Here is a 23499-nt window from a genome sequence, read left to right on the forward strand (position 1 = left end):
GAAATTAATCGACAAAAGTAGTTTTTAGTGAAATGGTTTGGAGAATTGGAAGAATTTCAAGGTTAAACGATGGGTGACCATCTGAAAAGTTTCCCATTTCACGACAAAACCGTGCGGATCCTGCTAATCTAGTATGGAATGATTCAGCTTGATCCAAAGCGGATGGTTCCTCTGGTGGTTGGAGTCGGGCGTGACACATTAACCCATAAGGACATAATTAATTTGGCAAATCAATGTATTAATAAGTTAAAGAATTCCAATAATTAACATTTTTCATATAGTACTATGAATTCTATTTTAAAAATCAAAAATTAGTGGGCTTTGTTTATCCACTCACCTGAACACATAACCACAAGTGAGGAGAGAAATTAATAAATCAATAATATTCAAATCATAGACAAAGACAGTTTCTACCCTTTGGTTGATGACAGAGTTGCTATGGCATGTGATCAGCAAAGCCATAGCTCTCTCTGACTTTACTAATACCTCCATTTATTAATTAAAAAGACAAGAAAGGTGACTCATTTACATAGATTTAATTTTTGGTGGGTAAAAAGGGGAAAAAAAAAAAAAGAAAGTTCCTTTCCCTTCTCTATAATTAAATCTCACCATTGTATTTATATGTATATATTTATATATTTACGCACCCACATGACATGGCCATGCCACTATTTGAGAGGTCCATATAAAATAGCTATTAGCTAGAGAGAGAAGAAGAAGAAGAAGAAGAAGTTGAAGTTGCGTTTCAAAGAACGATGAACAAGTGAGAGACCAGTAAAATTAAGCCATGGGAAGACCTCCTTGCTGTGATAAAGTTGGGATAAAGAAAGGTCCATGGACTCCTGAAGAAGATATTATTTTGGTCTCTTATATTCAAGAACATGGTCCTGGAAATTGGAGATCAGTTCCTACTAATACTGGTACTTAATATATATTATTCATTCTTTTATTATATTTTTCATTTAGATCCATGCAATTCTCTTTCTTTATATTTATTTTTTATTTGCTTTCTTTATAAATATGCTAAATAAAATGGATCAATTAAATTATTTAATTGATTTTTTTTTTCTGTTTTTGGAAATTAAAGGATTGCTAAGGTGCAGCAAAAGTTGCAGGCTTAGATGGACTAATTACTTAAGACCAGGAATTAAAAGAGGCAATTTCACACCTCATGAAGAAGGAATGATAATCCACTTACAAGCTTTATTGGGTAACAAGTAATACTCAATTTTCTCTCCTGGTCAACTTCTTTTTTTCTTTTTTTTTTTTTTTTTCTTTTTAATAATTATAATTTTTCAATTATTTTTTAAATTTGGCTATGCATGTAACTAAAGATGGGCAGCCATAGCTTCATATCTTCCACAAAGAACAGATAATGATATAAAGAATTACTGGAACACCCACTTGAAGAAGAAGCTGAAGAAGTTCCAATCAGCTGCTTTAGACTCCATACCAACAACAAGTGAGAGATCAAGAAACGTTTATAATTTGAGCCCAATTTCATCAAGAAACGTGACCAACTCACCATCATCATCATCAACCTATGCATCAAGCACTGAAAACATCTCGCGTCTCCTTCAAGGTTGGATGACTTCATCTCCAAAAACGACATTTTATGGGAATAATACGACAACTAATGATGGAGCAAGCATTATTATTGGCAATTCACCAGTGGGTAATGATAATGTTAAAGGAGTTGCTGTGCAAGAAATGAGTAATGGTTTAATTTCTCACGAAGAATTTGAGTCTATTCTATCTTTTGAGAACTTGAATAATATTTCTGCATGGGATAAGTGTACTTGTGATTCTGCAAGCGAAGAGAAAGAAGCAGAGAACAAGAAGAAGCAGAAATCTGAGATTAATAATAATCCGCCATTATCATTTCTTGAGAAGTGGCTTTTGGATGAAAGTACCGGTAATAGTGATCAAGTACTGGAAGAAGAAGAAGGAGAAGGAGAAGGAGAAGAAGAAGATGAAGCAATGGAACTGTCTCCAATATTCTGATCATGTCATTGTCCTTTTCTTTTCTTTTCTTTTCTTTTGTTTTGGGTTTTTGTGTGGAAGTTCTAGAGCCGAAAAAAATTGTCAATGGGATAGTTTAAAGGAAAAAAAAAAGGTGGAGCAGGGGAAAAAAATGAAAATTAAAGACTTCTAATTAATCTTTTTTAGTTGGGGTTCTGAGACGTTGGGATGTCTTTGCAAATGTAATTAACCTTTAATTAGCATCTCTTAAGCTATTCTTATTCAAATAATTAAGCATTAATAATTGATTGTAACTCTTTCTCTCTAGATATATATATGGATAGATAGAAACCTGATAAATGTAAATCTAAATTCAAGCCAATGTGAAAATTGATGTTATAAATCCCATTTAATTTCTTCCTTTTTAGAAAAAAAAAATGGAAGAGAAACCTTTAGATAAGGTCTTTATATGCATCAAAGTACGTATCATATGTTGACATTTTGTCTATATTTCTCTTCAGCTATTTGTGTTCACACGGTTGAATTATGTGGTGCTAGCCAAGTGTTTGTCAAGTGTAAAAATTCAAGATTTAACATTTGAGATTTGACGCTTGACACCACAGCTTTTCAGAAATATTGGAATTAAAATATATATATATATATATATATATATATATATATTAATGGTTTATCTTTCTTATGATAAATTCGAATTATCTCTCTTCTTTAATTAAATATTTTTTGATAATATTAAAAAAATTTGTCTAAAATTTTTTTTAAAAAGGTAATTGTATACATAGAAGAGAAAATTAAATAGAAACATGTACTAATCCCTGTACTTAATTAATTAATTAATCACTAGGTTGTTGCCCATTCTTTTGAAACATTATAATTAAATAATAATTAGGAGAATTAGGTAGCAGAGTTATCAAAATGCAAGAGTTTGGTGATTACTTGAAGAAATAAAATAGAAGAAAGTAGTGCAGAGAAATGAAAGTGTAATGAGAAAGAGTCACGAAAGTCTTGCATCCAAAAGAGGTAAAATGGAAGAGTGATTGCCCTCTTTTTAGCAAATTATGAGGAGGAAACATGTGATCTTCAATCACCTTTCGGTGTACACAAACCTATTGGAAATGGAAATGCATGCAAATATATACTTTCACAAGATTATACACTCTTCAAAATGCTTTGCCTTCTCTGCTGGCTACTCTCCACCTTTATTTTTTTTTTGGTCTCCGACACCCTGGGAAATATTTATCTTTACCATGTGTATGCACTCACCCACGTACCAAAACCGATCGAAAATAGCTTTTTTATTTGAAACGATGATGTTTATGACTATTAATGAAAAATTGAAAAAATAGGAGTAATTTTTAAAGTCTTATTCATCAAGTGTAGATAAATCTTATTCTTGTCATTCATCTTCAATTTTATTTATTCAATTTAACCATTATAAATAAATTAATTGTAAGGGGTAAATCAGACAATTATTGATTATATGTTAATTATAAGATTTGAATTTATAAACTTCTTACATGTTGTATTTATGCAAAAAGAAAATGAAACTTAAGAAAATGCAATCGCATGTAACACAGATAAGAAACTTTTGAAATACGATTTATAAACAGAGATTATGTATCAAGATTTTTTAGTCAGAGATGGTCGATGTTATATTAAGAAATTCTACATATATGAAGGACGAATAAAAAATAGTTTATATTGTTATTTTTTTATTTTTAATAATTATGAATGAGTTTTGGTACGTATTTTGGGTTAAAAAATGGCATGTGAAAGCATAAATGAGAATCTAACCATGTGATTCAGCTTTCGTTTCGCGTTGCATTCATTTATTTGCGTTTGCGGTGAAAAGTTCCATGCCGGCCCATATTAAATAATATTGAAATATTTATTATTTATTGGACATTATATATATATATTTCTGTTCTTGCCCATGAACACGTACGTGCACATAAGAATACCATCCATACACATATATGTATTATATATTAATAATAATAATAATTTATAAATATTGAAATTTCCATTTAAATATTGACACAAAATTTAGGAATCCAAAATTAATAGCATGCATGTTCATGATTTAATTTAAATGGATCCCAATTCGCAACCCCATCACATCACTTTCTATTAACACTACAATCAAACCCTACCTAACATTTTAACATACATGGCTGGCAACTGAGATATGAGCCACCTCCTATTGTTATGATCCTCATCAATTCAAAATAAATAAATAAATAAGAGATATTATATACTTGTTGTAATTTACAATATGCATATATAATGACTACTTCTGCTATAAAAAAAAAAAAATCAAATAAATACACAATTTTAGTCCGTCGCAATGAACTTGACCATCATTTATAATTGTAGCACATAATTATTCAAACTTAATTTACGACTATGCGTAAATTTAAATTAACAAGTTAATTCGCGAAATTATCAAATAAAAAATTGATTATACATAAGTTATATAAAAAAAAAAAATTGCAATATCTTAGGACAGTACGATAATTGAAATGATTATGAAAATTTAAAGCTGAGAAGTCATTTTAGCATAATACAAATTTTTGTGTCTTAAAAATAAATGAAATGGGGAAAAAGAAAGGCTGGGGATGATGACTCTAACGCATTTAGTGACGATGTTTTAATGGCCTTCAAAATTAGGCTAGAAAATGATATATGGCATCCAAATTCTAATTTTCTACCACCAATTGCTCTTTCATTTCTCATAACACTAACAAAATATCATTGTCAATAATAATATAATTTCCTATTTATCATCAATTCATCATCATCATCATCATCATCATCATCATCATCATATTGATGAGGCATGTGCTTTGACGTGCAGGAAAAGCTGTTACGTTCCGGCATGCAAAAATTTTGGCTTCACTTGTTTGCTATGCCTGTTAGCCTCCTTTGTTGAAAATTAAAATAAAAAAAAAGAAAAAATAGTTTTGCTCAATCCCACATCGGGGAGATGAGTTTTTGAGGGTGTTTGAATTGGCTATAAAAGGAAGCTAATGTTTAGATTTTTAAATACACCAAAAACACTTGAATGTGTTTTATATTATGAGTTTAGAGTTAAGTCTCTTGGAGTATAAAATATTGGAGTGTTTTTGATGTATTTAGAAACCTAAACATTGGCTTCCTTTTATAGCCAATTCAAACACCCTCAAAAGCTCGTCTCCCCGATGTGGGATTAAGCTAAACTTTTTTTTTTTTTAATTTTAATTTTCAACAAGGCTAACAATTTTGTTTTCTTTTGTTTTCCTTTGTTGAAAATTAAAATAAAAAAAAAATAATTTAGCTCAATCCCACATCGGGGAGATGAGCTTTTAAGGATGTTTGAATTGGTTATAAAAGGAAGCCAATGTTTAGGTTTCTAAATACATCAAAAACACTTGAATATGTTTTATATTAGGGATTTAGAGCAAATCTCTTGGAGTATAAAATATTGGGGTGTTTTTAAGGGTGTTGGGTAGAAAAATATTTTGTAATTGTGGTTGTAACAATTTGCCGCATAGTGAATATTTTTCTTGATTGTCGTTTGGCAACTGCCGTGGTTTTTCTCCACTTGGGGAGTTTTCCACGTTAAATTATCGTGTTATTTATTCTCTTTAATTTCTCAGTTATTATTTTATTTTCTCATTTGTTCCTGCTTGAAGCCGATACGAAGGGCGGGAAAATAGCGATTTTTCCAACAATGCCTAAATCATTTAGAGCTGCTAAATAAATGGACATTGAAAACATAGTAGGTGAAGCTCCATTCTAATCATATTTGTATTTGATATTTTATGTCTCAGAGTTTCTTTTGCCTATCAACATTTGACCTACCAAACAAAAAAAAAAAAAAAAAAAAAAAATTCATTGCCCAAATTAACAATTATAACTTGTAATTTTTGGATCTTAATATCCCAAAATCCCTTAAACCTTATTTAATTTGGGATAACTTATTAGAAAAATTAATTAATATAATTTGAACAATCAATTTTGCTTGTACTTTTTCTAATATACCCCCATATTAATATTAGATTTCACTTCTGATAAAAGATTGGATGGGAAATTTGTTGATAATAAGATATTTATGGGTATATTAAAGAATTAACAAATTAATTGTAGTTTTAAAAAGAGAAGTAGCCTATAATTTAAAACAAATAAAAAAATAAATTTATTTTTATGAGACGATGAGAGTATAATTTAACGAGCGATTATAATGAAAAGGAAAAGTTAAGACCTCCCAAAATTTTCTTTACATGATTCCAAAAGTTATAAACTTCCCAATAAGGCCAAGCAAATTCATCTTCCTAATGTGAGAAGATGTTAAATGACTAATTTTAGCATCTTAGTTTTTTTTTTTTTTTCTTGGTTATATTTAAAATTAGTATAATTATTATTGATATTTTTAGGACCAATTAATATTTTGAACATTTTGTAAATATGTTATTATAAATAGTATCTTTATAACAATTTGTACTGTATATCAAATGAGGCCTTTGATATGCATATTTAATGAGAAAAAAAAAAAAAAAGAAAAAGGAACACTTAAATTTTATTTGTATAACCAAATCATCAAGTAAAAATAAATATCAGTTAAAAAACATAATTAAAAATACAACACTTGTCTCCACACCATGTAATATACTGAAATGTATTTGTATTCCTCTCTTGCCTCCAAATCTACAATGGAGAGTGAGGCAGAGAGGGAGATAGAGATTGCCAGAGACAATGCATTTAAGATGGAAAATGAAATCATTTATCCCAAAAAAAAAAGAGGGGGGGGGGGGGGGGGGGGGGGGGAGAACTAGGCAATAGTGTCCTCCAATCCTCTCTTACAAGAGTTGTAGACCTTGTAAGAATCATATGTTTATGACTGAAAAAAAGACTCAACGTGAAGGTCCTACATAATAATTTCTCATTGATTAAAAGGCTCATCTCATCTCAAAGATGTGGCCCATTGTCCTTGAGGAGGCCCATCAGTCCATCACAATCAACATTGACTTTTCATTTAAGTAGTCAATAAATGTGGAGGCGGTGGATAAGACAGTACCATCTAAGGTACATCATTATTTAATAATCTCTCAGAGTAATGATTCTGTACATCAGAGAACATAATAAGATCTGAAATTTTCTTCTACAAGAAATTTGATGATCCTAGATATGCTTCATGTAATGAAATCATGAATACTTGCATGCTATTTAAAAGGTACACCAAGTTCTTCACGAATTGAATATCAGATTCTAATATAGTCAGCAACAGAAAAATCTGTACAACAGCTTCATATCTGATATCTGACTGTTTTTAACTGCAAATTCTTGTAGCAAGAGATGTGCCATGCATAGACAGAAAATGGAAACAAAAATATGAAACAAAACAAAACAACTTCTGTGGATTTTTCTCTCTACAACGGAATTTTGCCACTCTGCTTTTCTCAGAAAGTTAAACCAAGAATCTGTGTCTTGATATAAAAGATTATACCTGCAGAGAGTGAGCATATTTGGGTTGAGCGATCGAAAAACATTAATTGGAAATAAAAATGGTCAGAAACTATTTAAAAGATTTTACCTATTGATGCAACAAATGCCCGCATTTGAAGAAGTTAAAAATGCTCAAATTGTTTACATAGCCCGATTATCTTGGTTCCATATTTCGAACCTCTTCATATAGAGAATGAAAAAGGACAGTTGGTATATACCTCTCACCAAAACTTGGAAATATAACCTATATAGCATTTAAGTTAAGATGTTATCAGTAACTTGAATCACACATAAGCATTCGTAGTTATAATTTAGATCTGAGAACAATTTCTGCTAAAATTTTCAGTAAATTAAATTTACTCACACTGATGAGCTTTCCAGCATTCTCAGGCCTTTTCCCCAAACTGATAGCAGCAGCTGCAGCAGCTCCTGATGAAATACCGACCTAGGGAAGAGTGGTACATAAATTGAAACAACCATTTTGTATTTATTTACAATTCATAAAGAAGAGTTCTCTTAAGTTCATGCTGTCTCATAGAGATAGCTATTATCAATTAAAAAGGATGTGACCTTTTTTTTTTCAACACAGATATGAAGTTAAGAGGTCCAACATTATTTTTGGTAAGCAAATTCCAGAAATGCCAATAATTATCAAGCCTGATGTAATTTGCATATGAGAAAAACCTTGAAACTGAAACTTTGAAAAGTAATGGAGGAAGAAGAAATATGAATACTAATAGGAAGAATTATACTGAAAGATCTTTGCATATTACCAGTAAACCTTCCTCCATTGCTAGTCTCCTTGCCATTTCGACAGCTTCATCATTTGTGATCTACATTTTGTGTCAACAAAATTGGATCAAATAATTCATCCAACTCAATTAGCCAGTGGTAATACATTTATGGGACCTTTTCCAACAAAGAAGTAAATTCACATATTTACATAAGAAATTAGACCAACATCACCTCACCTTCATAACTTCATCAAGCAATTTAACATCCAAGATGCTTGGTACATAACCTACAACAAGATATATTGTCTTTAACAGAGAAGATATACCAACTTCTTCCAGCAGAAAAAAACTTTAACAAAATTAAAAATTATACAATGATTTCCACCTGGGTTTTCTCCTGAGATTACACTCCTTTCAGCAGGCTCCACACCAACCACCTAAATAAACAAGACTTGACAATGAATGTCAATATCATATAGGAAGATGAACAATGTAGAAAAAACATGCTGCATGCCATTCTTCAAGGTCATGTAAAAAAACCACTTCGAGTGACCCTTCAAAGAGGCAAGCTACATGTAACCAACCAGATAACCACTGCATCATAATCTCATCTTTTATGATGCCAAAACCAAAATAATTTTGCAGAAATTCCAAATTTTGTAATTTTAATGATAGGTAAACCTATCATATCACAGGATATGATTACTGAAACAAGTAAATGCTTGTTATAGCAACGGAAGGCTCAACATAATAGGCATTTTCATTTTGTAAGCTGAGATAAAACAGGTAAAAAAAATAAGTCAGATAGAAATCTAAATAAGCACTTTATTTTCTTTTATCGTATATTTTTTATCAGTTGGATACAATGCCAGACTTCAGAACCATACTCACCCTCAGAGATATTCTATTTGTCTAATGTTTTTATTTAGTAAATTATCCCCAGATTACCAAACTTGGCTTTTGATAAATCAAAAACTTATGAAATACTGCCTTTAGTTCAAATTACCATAACTATCCTCCAACTTTATAAATTTCTCTCTTCTTCCTTTCTTTCTTTCATCTTTCCTTTCTTCTGCCTTTATTTCCCAGTCTAATTCAACTACAATTGTCTTGGAAATGTACATATTATCCTAAAAGTATTAACAAATTGAAATGATAAGCATTAGAGATTGTAATTAAATAAAAATGCCCACCTTAATTTTTTTGTTCATCATTTTCAAGAAACGTCCTGTGCCTGTTACAGTACCACCAGTTCCAATTCCAGCAATGAGTATGTCAACTTTGCCTAGAGTATCCTCCCATATTTCAGGTCCTGTAGTTTCAAAGTGGATCTGTAGTTTACACAAAAAACTTTTAATAGAAGGCCTCTGCAAGAAAAGACAGCAAGCTACAACCACAAGATTCGTACATAATGAGAGACGCAGCATTAATAACCTTTGTATTAGCGACATTCTCAAACTGTTGAAACAAGTATGCATTTGGTGTCTTGCGAACAATTTCTTCAGCCTTATCAACAGCCCCTTTTAAACCTTTCTCTGGGTCAGTCAAAACAATTTCTGCTCCAAATGCACGTAACATTACCCTTCTTTCAAGGCCTATGGATGCAGGCATGGTAACAATAAGCTGGTATCCCTTAGATGCCGCAACAAAAGCAATACCAAGTCCTGTATTTCCACTTGTTGGTTCAACTAATATACTCTGCACCAATACAAGATGCTAGTGCTATATATAATCAAACTAAGTATAATTTCACCATATCTAAACATACATTTTAAAAAAATAAATAAATAAATAAAAGTACATGGCTAACCTTCCCAGGAGAAATCTCTCCACTTTCTTCAGCCTCAGATATCATACTGTAACCAATTCTGGAATGACAACCATTGACAATTAGATAACTTCAGGAAACTATAACGCATCTCTTTGAGGCTCAAGAAAACTAGAAAATTTGCCAAATATTTTACGCACTTCATCCATTTTTTGCTACTAAAAACATTTTGCTGAATTTGATGAGCTACAAGATAAAAAGGTCACATGTGTCTGAAATTTACACCAATATTCTAACCTAATTATGTGAAATGTGATGGATAATACATATATCATGACAGAAAGTCAGAAACTATCATTCACATATTCCATGATTTATATTTACTAAAAATAGAATCCCTAAAGACACTGTCAATGGACTGTGCATAGAATGCCACTCTTTCCAATAGAGGAGAAAAAATTACCTATCCTTGACACTCCGGCAAGGTTCCATGGATTCAAGTTTTGCAGCAATATTAGCTACACAGCCCTCTGTCACTTTGTTTAGATATACCATTGGCGTGCTCCCAATCAACTACATGAATTTGCCACAACTGTTCAACTCAGTAACGGCATAATCAGTAATTTCATTGAAAATGAGAGACAGAAAACATATTTTAAAATAGACCTGGGTGACATCCTCTGCTATATTGACGGTGTCAGTTTCTTCTTCCTCTTCTTCTTCTTCTTCATCCTCCTCTGTGGTGGTTGTGTGGTAAAGCGAAGGAGCCCTGGCTTTAGCATAGACAACAATGGAAGCTTTTCGTTTTGAAGCGAAAGAGCAGCTAGCGGGAGCAAAATTCCAGGATTTGAATTGTGCGAATGGACGCTGGTTAAGGGGGTGAACGATAGACGGAAATGGAGGGAGAAGGAGGAAAGAAGAAGAAGAAGAAGAAGAAGAAAAAGATAGCGCCATAGATTGATAAGCGAGGTTTTTGAGAGGTTTACAAATTGTGGTTTTAACTTAAAAACCTATCAAGTAGTGCATATTTATAATTTAGCCCTTCTTGTTTTGATTATTTCGAACATTCAGCCACTATTCTTCCACATTGGACCTGATTGAAATAGAATCTTGAGCCCACATATCTTACCTATTCTAAATTGATTTTTCTATTTAGATTATTAGATGAATAAACATTATTTCTCTTTTCCTACCTTTCCCTGAAGTGCATATTTATCTATAGAAATTTTGATTAATTATAAATTTTTTTTTTCAAAATTAAGGTTATTCAATAATATTTTTAATTTATGTGCAATTTTTAACATTTTAATAGAAATAGAGGAAGTGTGTATTTGTGTATAACACAATGCTTGAACTGTGATTTGGATACATTTTTCTCTTTCAAAGATTAATTTAATTGGCACATGTATGGATTATATTTACCTAGATCAGATCCGTAGCTCCACTAATAAAATAAATCAATATATATATATATATATATGTTTTGTTAAAATGAGAATATTTCTTATCATACTTGAAAAAAAAAAAGATAAATTTTAAATAATATTTTAAAAAATTCATAATTTTGATTTAGTCCATCAATGGCCTATTGACCCATCAAAGTAAGTCAATCCCCGTGACGGAATGTCAGAATTTGGACCTTATTTGTAGAGTATAAAATAAGCGTTCAATCTATAATTAAATTTGTAAAAAATAAATCAAGAACCTATTAAAGTTCTCAAGTCATTGAAGACCATGACTCTAGAAATATCATTTCTTTTGAGTCACAAAATCTCAAATGCTAGTCTACCATAATTGTACTGTCAAGTGCCAGCCAGTTTCTTGCATGCTTAATCTCAAAAGATATTAAAGAAGAGGATCTATTGCCAGTCAAAGCAAATAACGGAAAATTTCTCTCAAAAATTAAAGCACTGGAAGGAAGTTTACATTTCAGTTTCTCTGATGCTATATAGTTCCATTCAGAGATAAGGAACCAAAATACAAGAGCAGTGTAGTCTTTCATTCATTGAATCCACGCAAGTGATAAATAGTGCCCCAGGTACATATGGGGGTCCCGAACTCGTGAAAGATTAGAACTGGAACTGCATCTCAGATGTGTAGCCGAGAGCTTCGAGGTGAGCAGCCATGGCCTTGTTCATAGGTGGTGGTCCACATCTCAAAATCTGCAAATCACATAATGACAATTATTAGCACACCATAAGCTAGGGGTGTTTGGAGGACTTGTACAAAGCACACAGATTAATAGCAATTTATAAAAAATTCATATTAAACCAAACCGTGAAGGATACTCAAACCAACCAAAACTATAAAGGAGATTTGTTTCAGTGCGGTTTGGTTTAGTTGGCAGTCCGAAGGTGATTTGGAAAGTACTCACTGTTATAAAAGGAAAAAACACTTCACATTAATAAATCCTTTATGGATGCTATAATCCCATTTTTTATACTTTTCAAACCAAATCAAACTACCAACATTTCAAATCCAAGGTCTTTGATTGGTTTAGATCAGTTTGGGCAGTTTGTGGCAGTTCATGAACACCCTAATCATAACCCCTCTCTCTATAGGATTCCATTTGAAATTGAGATTGGAAATGCTTCTCGGAAAAAGAAAAAAAATCTCTCTTTTATATGTTATTGGAAAAAGCAGTTGGAAACCATTTTTTTGCTGTTTTGAAACCTTTGTGATTACAGGTCAAATTTTACCTTGAAAATAAATTTTACTGGCCTTAGTCAACACTGATAACATAGTGTTTTTCTCAGCAACTACTCACGAATGGAATGCCAAGAGATCCTGTATATCTAATTATATAGGCGAGCTTTTCTTGTGATGCCTTGTTGTTTTTCAGATTTTGCGAAAAAACTGACAAAAGTTGCAAGTCCTGAAGGCATATTCAGAAGCATAGAACAAACAAATCAAAAGCATACCTGGATATCAGATGCAGGTGCAGGGCAGTGCTTTTCAATCATTTCCTTCGATACAAAGCCAACACCACCATGCCATACTTCAGGAGGCTGAGATGAAAATTTTGTTCAGTGAGGCAGTTCTTTATTAATCAAATGGCCATTGGTTACATAAAAAATTCAATACTTATAATTCAATCAGGAGACTGCACATGCACAAGAAAAGTACTAAAATCTAACTTAACCAGAATTAAGCAGCACACACAGCAAAAAAAATGGCTGTATAGAAGCAGTGTCTGCCAAATAGGCGACCAATAGCCACCAATGCATTTTCAAGCTCATCCAACCACAATGATCAGTTAGCAAATCATCAAACAGAATTAGTTATTTCTTCAACTTTAGTCATAACATCCAGCATGCGCACTCAACAGATTTTTTAACTGGTTCAACTTAAGAACATTTTAGCTAGTTCAACAGAAACATAAAATACAGCAAGGATTGCATAGTAAAATAAGAAATTTTTCATTGATGCAGCTAAACTAAAGAGAATGTACCAGGATCTCAATAATTCTCAACCTACCTCCCTTAAACTGGCGGAGAAAAGAATGAGAAAGTAAAATAAACAGTGGAAGAAAGTAGAAACATATGTTGCAAAAGGCACTAACCTGATTCAAAACGTAGTAGACTTTGAAGCGAGCAGGGTACTTAGAAGCAAGGCCATCCAATTCTTCCTGTACATAAGAAATAAATAACTCATTTATTTACATCCTGAGTTGTGTAGAAATATAGCAAGTGGTGAGAGGATTACCATTTGCACAAGGAAAATACTCGAAAGGGAGAATACTGACAAGGACACTAGTGAATTAACCAAGTAACTAGCCAAGAACTTGACTCAACTAACCCTTAATCCCAAATCAATTGAGTTGTGGTATAGATCATGGAATAACTGCATAGTTCTGCTGACCAACATTACAACTCAAAATTTGTACAAGAGTAAACTTGGAAAAGTTTTTAGTTCCAATCAACCGACATCTACTACCCCAACTTTAGCTGAAATAACAGTTTCTAGTTTAGCATTATTACATTTGGCAAAAAAAAAAAAAAAAAAAAAAAAAAAAAAAAAAAGAAAAAGAAAAGAAAAGGTTTTCCAAATAAGCTGGTTTGCTTTCTAAGAGAATCTGCACATAGACCTTTTCTTTCAGCAGATAAGTTCACTTTAGCCCAAATAGTTTTGATAAGCCTTTTCTGTTACCCCTAAAATTTTAATTCATTAAAACGAATGCTCAAGATTCCTAATCTATTTTTTTTTTCTGTCAATAAAAGAACAGTAAGCAATCAATTTAAAGGACTTCCCATGGAAATTTTTAGAGATTTTCTCCCATAGAGCAGCAGCCAGTAATCAAATCCTAAGAAGAGGTTGCATGAATCAAGTTAGAGCACTACAATAATGTCCAATTTATTATGTAATGAGGCCATCCAAATACTTTCTTGTTTCAATAATACTAATTATATTCTTTTGCAATGGTCTGACTGGTTGGAAAGGAAACAAGTCTGAAATTAATGGAAAAGAATATCTGTAAAACCACTTATATCTGTGTGCGCATATGGCAAATCTGCTTGTGTGAAACTTGATTTCCCTTAAATCTATGTTGAAACTACATTAAAACAGCAAGTGTATTGATTCACCAATAATGGTCAATACTAAATAATTCAAATTTTGTTTCACAGGTTCAAAACTTCAATTGAGAGTGATCCATTGTAAGAAAACAGAGCTTCAGCTTACCTTTAAAAGAATGTCCTCATATGTAACATTGGCATAAATGAGGTGCACATTTGTCTTGTCCTTTGGGTTTTCCAATATTGCTCGGGCAACCTAGGTTGAACATCGAGACAGAGCATAAATTTATGATCATCATAGCCATGTAAAGCAATATCTCAAATACATTGCAATTTAAGATTTCACAAAAAATAATGAGATAAAAACTTAGAAGTAACTTCTTAAAACATACTTGGAACATTGGAGTAATGCCTGAGCCTCCAGCAAGCATTCCAAAGGCTCTAACCTGGCCAGGTTGATACCTAAAACGCCCCTGGTAAAAAAAAAAATCAAAGATATTTAACACCAGTTTCCAAATGAGAGCCTTAATTTTTGGCAATATTCATATAACATGTGTATGGCCAAATACTAGTTACTTTCTCAACTTAGAACCCGATACTTCACAAGACACAAAGGAGAGCTTCTTGAGAAATGGTCATTGCAATCTTACAGTTACCAAAAAAAAACAAAAAAAAAAAATGGTAAACTTTAAGTTACCATAGAAAACTCATGCATACTATGTCTGCATCTCATTATTACCCAACTGAAGTCATAATGAAATTGTAACATGAAGACAGTGAGTTAGGTAATAATAATACCAAACATCTACACTGCATAGAAGTATTTTGTTCGCTTAGAATGGCATGTTTATCAAAGGAAAACAAAGCACAGGAGCATTTTATTAAGTTCACTTGCAAAGAGAGCATATACCTTGGGTCCCTTTACAGAAAGATAATCACCAACACGCATTTCTCGAAAGTGATGGGACATCCTTCCTTGTGGGTACATCTACTCAGAGAAAAATACAAAGCAGCAAATCAGTTCTAGAGGGTTAAAAGCCACCATGTAATGAGACCAACACTATCAAGTCCATGACAGAAAATTCTCTGGTGCATACTTTAATAACTAATTCGAAGTGGCCAACATCAGAATCCAATGTTGTTGGAGTATATGGTTTAATAACCTCTTCACCTTGGCCATCCTTACCCCTGTTCAAGAAAGTAGCTAGTGAAAAAGCAAAATCCACGACAAAATTACATTACAATTTTCAAATATTGGTATTGTTAACAACCATTGATTGGTTATAACCAGCATGTCCATAAAACAAATGAGGAAGTACATCTGTATAGATCAAATTCACAAGCATTTAATTTGAATTTGGAAACAAATTCCCATCAAGCTATTGTATCCTAAAAGGGAAAAATCAAATAAACCTGCAGCTTATATGTTGTCCAATTGGAAGGCCCAAGACTGAAGTAGGTGTACGAAGTGCAAACGTGAATTTTGCCACATTATGACTTAGCTGAGTGCGCTTCACAAGTTTAAAATCCTTAAAATTTTCAGGATCTAAGCAGCCTACAACCACAAGCCATAGGATGAACTACTTTTCAGAAAACACAAATCAATAAATAAATACAGAGATAATGCGCAAGGAGAACCAATTCGCATTGAATTATTTAATCCCAAGTTTTGTTTCAAAACATTAGAAAAAATAACAGAAATCAGAAAGCTATTGAAATTAAAAAACAATTTAATCCCTCAAAGAAACAAGATAAATATTCAATCAATACCCAGAAGTTAAAACATTCACTTAACGATAATAACAACACTGCTGAAAAGGGAGAGGCAGAGGAAGAATGAATAGATAGAAAAGTCAAACCTTTAGACTTTTTGGAGGAGAAGAGAAAAATAGCACCAATAACGATGGCTAAAATAGCCACAGCTGCACCTACAAGAATCTGAACATCAAGTGTTTGCAAGAATTCCAAATCCATGGTAACCAATTACCAAAGAATTACCCTCGAGCAGAAAAAGGTTTTAGATTTATTAGAAACGAGAATGAAGTTTACAGTCAAATATAAGAAACTGAATCAGTAAGTGGGTGGAAGAGTGAGAAGCACTAGATCTGTTTTACAAGTCCCCCTTCCTTTTATCTTTGGGTTTTGATGCTGTGACTGTGCTATTGATAACGAGTTAACAGCACAGAACAAAGCAGCCACTCTGCTCTCTTTTGTACCTCTAAAATCAAACTTAAAATAAAATTAAATAACGTGGTAGGTGAAGAAATTTAGAGGTATTGAAGAACGGGGGCAATGTGGAGATCTGGTACACCTACTCGCGCCATAGCCAAAAGGTGGATGGCCACAAGTATACATCTTTAAGAGCTATCTCCAAAATGCTTCTGCGTTTTTCTTTTTCTTTTTTTATTTAAATCTTGTAATAAATATTTTTTTACTTTTTTAATATATGAAAATTCGCAGAGCTTTGAGTTGAATTCTTTTAAAAAAAAAAAAAAAAGAGAATGACACTAATGCCGATTTAGACTTCTAGTCATTAAAAGAGCATAATAGAAAAAAAAAATTTATAAAATTGACTTTAACTAATTTATAAATTAAAATTTAGTTGTTTTCATATTAAGAATGAATCTTAATCTATTTATTTTTCTTTACTTTAAATATATAAAAATAGATAATTATCACCTTAATCTAATAATAAAAGTGATTATTACAAAAGGTATGTCACTCGATTAAACTTTTATCAAAATACATTACAAATTAAACTAAAAATCATGTGTACATATATATATATATACTCTTTTATGAACAAATTAGAGATTTTGTGAAAATAGTGATTTTCAAGCATTTTTTTAAATACAAATTGAAATATGAAGTTAATTTTTGAAATCTAGTTAATCCTATACTTTGTTTTTAAGTGCTTAATTCCAAAATTTCATAAATTATATCGATGTTTCATTCCAGCGCACCTACCATATCTACTTTCGTTAGCTTCTTATTTCTTAGATCTCCCAATATATATTTGAGATCGTGTTTAAAATTAATTGAATAATATAAATTCATTTTATTTACACAATATTAGTGTGTTTCTATATGTTGGGTAGACAATCGTTATTGAAAATGGTGGAATATTTTAACGAATTTGATATGATGCTAAAATTTATGGGTAATATCACCTTTTATCATCTGATTCGAGAGAGAAACTATTTTGTTGATAGCTTAGCCAAGAGAGGTATAGATGCAACAATGCCCTTTATTGCTTAGATTTTATTTTTACTGTTGAAACTATATAATCTATTCTTCAATCGTTCTTATTTTCTTTTTTTATCTCGAGAAGAGACTTCAACCTGATGTATAACTTATCGGATTTTTTCACTTAGCATTTCCTAGCTAGAATGGGGTGAGCAGGTCTGATGTCCTGGGTTTAGACGCTTAGCTATGTTAAGTTTTTTTCTGGAATTTAATAATAAAAGAAATTTTGCTGATAAAAAAAATTAGTGTGTTTGTATTTTTTTTATTTTCATTTATTAAAAATTAATGTATTTCCAAAAAAAAAAAAAGTTAGGAAAATGATAGAATTAAGAAGTTTGAATGAGAGAATTATTTTTCATTGTATAGTTATTGGTGGTTTTCTTATGAGAATATAGCTTGATATTTTCTTTTTTTTTTCTTTTAAATCATACAGGTAGCCAATCTTGACTATATTAGTCAAGATTAGCTACCTATATTTATGTACACTCAATTAATTATGTGTGACATTGTAGGGGTATATTTGTCATATCATGAAATTACTTTCCTTTTTTTTTTTTTACACAGATTCAACTCTTTGTCATTTATTATTTGATCTACATTTGTCGATGTTTGTTACTTGTACGTACGGAGAAGAGGAAAAGAAGGAAGGATTGAAAGTTGAAAGACAATAATGCCCACACAAAGTTGAATGTCTTTTTTTTTTTTTTTTTTTTCTTTTTGGAGATGGATTCGTTGATAGGTCTTTTGAAGAAATAGATTATTGATAGTTAATATAGCTAAAATAACTATTATATTAGAAAACAAAATTAATAAAATATATTTCCCAATGTTTCTTATTTATTTTGGCAAGCATTTAATAAAATATTTTAATGATTATATTAATAGAATAAATACATGTCTGGAAATAAATAATTTCATTCTTAAATTTAATCCTGTAATTTCCTACGCAAAGGGATGGAAAAATAAAAAGAAGGGAAAATGCTAAGGAAGGGTAGTTGAGTAATTTGGGTAGTAAACCCAACCACGTACCAAGTACATAGCCAACGGTTTTGAGCCGGCACATGGTTTTCTACTAGATACTGGAAGAAACAAAACAAGGAGGCTTTGGATTTATTTGTTTAATTATTATTGTTTGTATTATTTTTACTTAATCATTAAAAAAAAAAAAAACTCAACTTTCACGAGTTTTTTCAATTTAATAAACTCTTTTAATTTTATCACTCAATGTTTTATATTTATTTTTTATTATCAATTATAGCTTTCGTCAAACGTTTAATCATACATACTCTGAGTGATATAGATATTATCACAAAAATTCAATATTTCAATTTAGAATTCTAACAGCAAAGATAAAAAGCCCAAAAAATCATGTGAATTGTCAATCAACAACTAAATAACAAACTAACCAAATCCGGTTAATTGAAAAAAAAAAAAAGTTTGAAATCGTATTTGATAAAATTAAAAATATTGGCTAGATTTAATAAAAATGTTCGGTTTTTTTAATGATTTTTTTACACTGTACTTGACAACTCGAAAAAATCACATATATTAATTAATTGTCCGTATATTTATCATAAGTAGCTAATTGTCTATCTTTTTTTTTTTTTTTTTTTGAGAATGAATTGTCTATCAATATTAACATTCTTCCTCGGCAAAGTGTAAGATAATAGTAAATTTAAAACTTTGTTTATTTTCGGCTAATAACTTATTTCTAGAAAATATTTTTATATTAAAAATATAAAAATTTATTATTTAAATAGCAAAATAAAAAATTGATTATCATATTAAAGCAAAAAGTTTTAAATATATCCTTTATAACAATTACAAACATTTGCAAACATTGTTTTCATCAAAGTCCGAATAAATTCTTGATAACTAAAAAAAGTAATATATATACAGCCATATAATATGACAAAACTTCCATAATAGGATTTTAATTCCTAAATAAGTTTGGGCAAACATCCCAACTAGGATTGCTAGTATATGCTTGATTTAATATTCATGAAGCATAATTAAATTTTATATCATGTTTAGTAATATTTATAATAGATATAGTATAATGTTCATTATTTTAATTGTAATTAATTTATTATATTATATTATTTATATTTTTAATTTTTAATATAAAATTACGTTTATGCAAATCTTTATGTTAGTATTAACATAATTACATATATAATATTTTATTTAATAAAGTTTAGTTAAAGTAATTTTCTCACTGCAAAATCAATTTTCTAAATTAAAATTTGTACTCACAATCTTTTTGTAATAATAATTTTTTATTTTATTTTATAGCTAATAGAATTTATTTTTCTCAATCAATAAAATTAAAGGCCTTAAAAATATCTTTAACAAGGATACTTTGATAATCCTAATTGTTAGATTTTTCATTCTCATTCCCGTCCTCATTATATATATATATATATATATATATATATATATATATATATATATATATATATATATATATATATATATATATATATAGCTACAGATTATAAATTATTGATATAGATAAAATGAAATTTTATTAAAATAAAATTTTTATATTATTATTGGAGTTACTTAACAGAATTTTTTAATTTTTTTGGAATCCATTGAAAAAATTTTAATTAATATGCCTCCGTTGAAATTTAAATTTGTATTATTTTTATAATACTCTTATTTTACCAGAAGGAAAAAAAAAATATATATATAGAGAGAGAGAGGGAGAGAGAGTAATAGAGTAATTATTCATTCTCCAATAAATTTATATTAAATAGGTTATATAAGATAGAATTAAAAAAAAAAAAAAATGAAAGAAACACGAGATGAATCCAATCCCATATCGAACAAAAGTGAGCTTCTATATTGTTAATAGTATACTTTCGGGGCAGAGCAGATCGCCGAGCCCTGTAACGCGGGCTTGTGACCCGAGTTTTGGGGGCATGAAAGTGATGGAACATTGACTCAGCTCCGAAGGGTTGGGTTTGATGTGGCTAATCTCTGGCCTGCCCGTTCCAAGCTGAGAGTTGGCTCGAGTGGCTCAAGCGAAGGCTCGAGCCTCACGAGTCCTATAGAGGACGGCACTGCGTCAGGCTGGTTTCACAGAGCAGCGATCACATCCCGCTCCTGGCAGTGGAAGGATAACAGGTCGATGCCACTTGGATCCGCATGACCCGATGGGCCGGTCCAATTGGACCATCACTTTTTTTTTTTTTTTAAGTTTTGAGAATTTAGAAATTAATTATTGTATTTTCCCTGCCAATGTTGTGTCAGGGAGAAAGATCCAATGTAAGTATGTGACACTGGAGTAAAGCAGATGAACTGAAGCAGTAATTTCTTTCCTCTAACTTCCATTTTTCATTTAAAACCAGTAATTATTCAACAACTGAAGCACATATTCTCTCTAAATTGAGGGTAAATTCCTTCTCTCTACCAATAATTACAGAAACATGGTCAGCATTAGGGATAATACTAACTTCTGCCGTAGGAACCTTGTTCTTGATGTTTTTGCTACACTCCAATGGAACAACATTGTCGCGATCGCCGTGAATGACAAAAATCTTCACTGTAGATTTTACCAAAGTTTCCAGAAAATCATCTGCAAATTTTGCTCCCCCACATACCACATTATGCATTGTATGCCAAGCGGAGTGATGGGTGTGCTTTGTCAAGTCAATAATCATGAAATGGAGATCCCTGAAAAAGCATAAACCATTCTTATTACTATTATTGTTGCAATAAGCTACAATGTGAGTTACTGTGATAATGAAGTGTTGGTGTCGGTGTTGGTGTTGGCGTTGAGTGTTACCTTCTCCATGTCAGTAGCTTTAAAATCCTCTCCCAAATCCTATGGTTTCGACAAACAAGAAAACAAACGCAACGACCCAAATGTTCATACCATGACATAAGTGATGAACCAAATAGCAATGGCGGCCACAATCTTTTTCCGGCGAGTTTATTAAGCACGGCTGAACTTGCGCCTTCTTTAGAACTTGGGAAGTAAGGCTAAAAGCATTGTTGGAGAAACCAAAATAATACAAGGTCAGAACAATAGTAATCACAAGAGAGAATTCTTGAAATGGAAGAACTGAAAAAGGTCTATTATAATCATCTACAGAACTGTAACGTTGTGAGTTCAACCCACCCTCATATAAACCAAATTGACACACACACACACACACACACAGAAATGAATATCAAAACAACTATTGAGACCAGAAATCAGGGCAAGTGTGTACTAAAGTTTATCATGTTTCAGATGGTTTTGAAATTGACCTATTTGAGTTTCATATTAAAATTTGCACAAAAGGGTAAATCATACCAATCTAGCATAAGAGGCTCATCCAGACTTACTGGTGCTATGAGGGTGATTGATTTCACACAATTCGAGTATTTTGCAGCAAGTGCTAGTGCAATAATGCAGCCCATGGAATGTGCGACGAGATGGAAAGACTTCAACTCAAATGGATTATTAATCACAGATTTTTCAATCATCTCCAGGTGATCTGTCAAAGTGTAAAAACAGTTCTTTGGCTTAGGGCTTCTTCCAAATCCCAAAAGGTCAATAGCAAATAGTCTGTAGTTGCGTTTAACAGGCTCGGAGAGATTAGGAAACACTGTTTCTGTCCAAAATGAGGAAGAAGATAGGAATCCATGCAAAAATATCACATTTTCTACCAAATCTCCATAACAATCCTTTCTAACACCTACTAAACAAGAAATGACAATAAAATTAGTGACTATGTTTACATTCAAAAGCAATAACTGTTATTTGAATTGACAAGTTTAGTTAATTAATGAACCTGACAATTGAGTTAGAGTTCTTCTCTAAGGATAGAAAATCCAGCCAATTAATCAATTTTTAACTAGAAGATCAATCATCAATTATCCCTTGTCCAAACAAATTGGACATTTATTTTTTGGTCAAGAATTCAAAATTTTCTATCACAATCAAACAAATAATAATTCTGGAAACATTCTGACACATAATATTAATAATTTACCATAATGACAATCTTCATAATCCAAAATTCATCATGTTAAATTATGATCTTCTCAAAATTCCAAAACAAAAATAAGCAGAACTACCTCCAGAAGGCTCCCTGACAACTACATGCAAATTCTGCCCACCACCATCCTTAATCCAAGAAGTACAAGACTCACACCCACAATCAGACCACTGATTAGCCGCAATTAATCCACCACCATCACCAGTTGGTTTCTTGCAATTCTCCCATTTTCTTGCAAAACCCAGAAATCCCATTTGCCTGAAAACATTTTTTCTCTTATGTAAAGTCTCTGACAGCTCACTTTCTTCTTTTAATCCCCTGTTTTCACAATAACAAGGGTAGGCCTTCCCTTCAAAGAATTCATCAAGATATCTATAGATTATGCAACAAATTATTTCAAGAAAATCAAGAAACAGGAATACAATGAAGCTAACTGCAGAAAGGATTATGGCAGCTGATTTTCTGGCGCATTTGCGCAACAGAAAAGGAGGAAACATCGATGATAGAAAGTAATAGAATATGTGAAGAGACGAAGATAAAAACGGCATTGGACACCAAAAGAAATACGTAAAAAAACCATTGGCTTTTGAGTTAAAAGGAAAGAAAAGATGAACATTGAGCCACGTCGAGAGGATTTGAAAACTGGTGGTCTGTTGGAATCTTCAGCCTCCATACACACTTGTCTGTAGTTTGGTGTCGTCTCTCGAATGCACTGGGTCTTACTCATTGATTTACTACGCCTTGAATATTCGGGAAGCAAAAGATTTGGCGCTGTTTGT

General features: G+C 31.5%; 4 protein-coding genes and 1 non-coding gene across 9 annotated transcripts; 2 read left to right on the top strand and 3 right to left on the bottom strand.

Moving 5' to 3' along the window:
- Nucleotides 1-639: 639 nt before the first annotated feature.
- On the top strand, nt 640-2276 carry MYB60 (myb domain protein 60). Its single transcript, XM_089717798.1, has 3 exons — nt 640-920; nt 1088-1217; nt 1335-2276. The coding sequence occupies exons 1-3, from the start codon at nt 788-790 to the stop codon at nt 2002-2004; spliced, it is 933 nt and encodes a 310-aa protein (XP_089573924.1). The 5' UTR covers nt 640-787; the 3' UTR covers nt 2005-2276.
- A 4926-nt stretch (nt 2277-7202) lies between these two features.
- Nucleotides 7203-10949, bottom strand: CS26 (cysteine synthase 26). 2 transcript variants are annotated; one of them, XM_012214967.4, is made up of 11 exons: nt 10633-10949; nt 10430-10539; nt 10009-10066; nt 9633-9896; nt 9392-9529; nt 8584-8635; nt 8436-8485; nt 8238-8297; nt 7829-7909; nt 7553-7708; nt 7203-7465 (listed from the first exon to the last, which is right to left on the bottom strand). In XM_012214967.4, the coding sequence occupies exons 1-10, from the start codon at nt 10918-10920 to the stop codon at nt 7619-7621; spliced, it is 1191 nt and encodes a 396-aa protein (XP_012070357.1). In that variant the 5' UTR covers nt 10921-10949; the 3' UTR covers nt 7203-7465; nt 7553-7618. The 2 variants fall into 2 exon arrangements, with proteins under 2 accessions (XP_012070357.1, XP_012070356.1); XM_012214966.4 differs by having other exon boundaries at nt 9633-9914.
- Nucleotides 10950-11845: 896 nt separating this feature from the next.
- Nucleotides 11846-16842, bottom strand: CBR (NADH:cytochrome B5 reductase 1). Its single transcript, XM_012214968.4, has 9 exons — nt 16340-16842; nt 15894-16035; nt 15578-15668; nt 15391-15468; nt 14873-14953; nt 14647-14736; nt 13529-13594; nt 12888-12974; nt 11846-12128 (listed from the first exon to the last, which is right to left on the bottom strand). The coding sequence occupies exons 1-9, from the start codon at nt 16452-16454 to the stop codon at nt 12036-12038; spliced, it is 843 nt and encodes a 280-aa protein (XP_012070358.1). The 5' UTR covers nt 16455-16842; the 3' UTR covers nt 11846-12035.
- A 3768-nt stretch (nt 16843-20610) lies between these two features.
- On the top strand, nt 20611-20917 carry LOC149498582 (signal recognition particle RNA). Its single transcript, XR_016319858.1, has one exon.
- Nucleotides 20706-23454, bottom strand: LOC105632560 (alpha/beta-Hydrolases superfamily protein). 4 transcript variants are annotated; one of them, XM_012214969.4, is made up of 4 exons: nt 22800-23454; nt 22065-22420; nt 21520-21716; nt 20706-21407 (listed from the first exon to the last, which is right to left on the bottom strand). In XM_012214969.4, the coding sequence occupies exons 1-4, from the start codon at nt 23266-23268 to the stop codon at nt 21086-21088; spliced, it is 1344 nt and encodes a 447-aa protein (XP_012070359.2). In that variant the 5' UTR covers nt 23269-23454; the 3' UTR covers nt 20706-21085. The 4 variants fall into 4 exon arrangements, with proteins under 4 accessions (XP_012070359.2, XP_020534325.1, XP_012070360.2 ...); XM_020678666.3 differs by having other exon boundaries at nt 22065-22333; nt 22800-23453; XM_012214970.4 differs by having other exon boundaries at nt 22065-22417; nt 22800-23452.
- Between the last annotated feature and the right edge of the window lie 45 nt (nt 23455-23499).

Source organism: Jatropha curcas, chromosome 2 (assembly GCF_041381405.1).
Source record: "Jatropha curcas cultivar XTBG-Jc1 chromosome 2, XTBG_Jcur_1.0, whole genome shotgun sequence".
NCBI lineage: Eukaryota > Viridiplantae > Streptophyta > Magnoliopsida > Malpighiales > Euphorbiaceae > Jatropha > Jatropha curcas.

Excerpts from the sequence above, each read along its gene's own strand:
- LOC105632560 (XM_012214969.4), bottom strand. The coding sequence starts at position 23,268 with ATGCCGTTTTTATCTTCGTCTCTTCACATATTCTATTACTTTCTATCA. Across the intron at positions 22,421-22,799 it reads TGTCAGGGAGCCTTCTGGAG|TAGGTGTTAGAAAGGATTGT; the intron begins GTAGTTCTGCTT and ends TTTCTTGTTTAG. Across the intron at positions 21,717-22,064 it reads CAATCACCCTCATAGCACCA|CCTTACTTCCCAAGTTCTAA; the intron begins GTAAGTCTGGAT and ends CAATGCTTTTAG.
- CS26 (XM_012214966.4), bottom strand. The coding sequence starts at position 10,920 with ATGGCGCTATCTTTTTCTTCTTCTTCTTCTTCTTCTTCTTTCCTCCTT. Across the intron at positions 10,067-10,429 it reads TGCCGGAGTGTCAAGGATAG|AATTGGTTACAGTATGATAT; the intron begins GTAATTTTTTCT and ends TTGTCATTCCAG. Across the intron at positions 8,298-8,435 it reads TGCTTGATGAAGTTATGAAG|ATCACAAATGATGAAGCTGT; the intron begins GTGAGGTGATGT and ends CACAAAATGTAG.
- CBR (XM_012214968.4), bottom strand. The coding sequence starts at position 16,454 with ATGGATTTGGAATTCTTGCAAACACTTGATGTTCAGATTCTTGTAGGT. Across the intron at positions 16,036-16,339 it reads CTCCTCCAAAAAGTCTAAAG|GCTGCTTAGATCCTGAAAAT; the intron begins GTTTGACTTTTC and ends TTGTGGTTGTAG. Across the intron at positions 15,669-15,893 it reads GGACAACATATAAGCTGCAG|GGGTAAGGATGGCCAAGGTG; the intron begins GTTTATTTGATT and ends TTTCTTGAACAG.
- MYB60 (XM_089717798.1), top strand. The coding sequence starts at position 788 with ATGGGAAGACCTCCTTGCTGTGATAAAGTTGGGATAAAGAAAGGTCCA. Across the intron at positions 921-1,087 it reads ATCAGTTCCTACTAATACTG|GATTGCTAAGGTGCAGCAAA; the intron begins GTACTTAATATA and ends TGGAAATTAAAG. Across the intron at positions 1,218-1,334 it reads CAAGCTTTATTGGGTAACAA|ATGGGCAGCCATAGCTTCAT; the intron begins GTAATACTCAAT and ends ATGTAACTAAAG.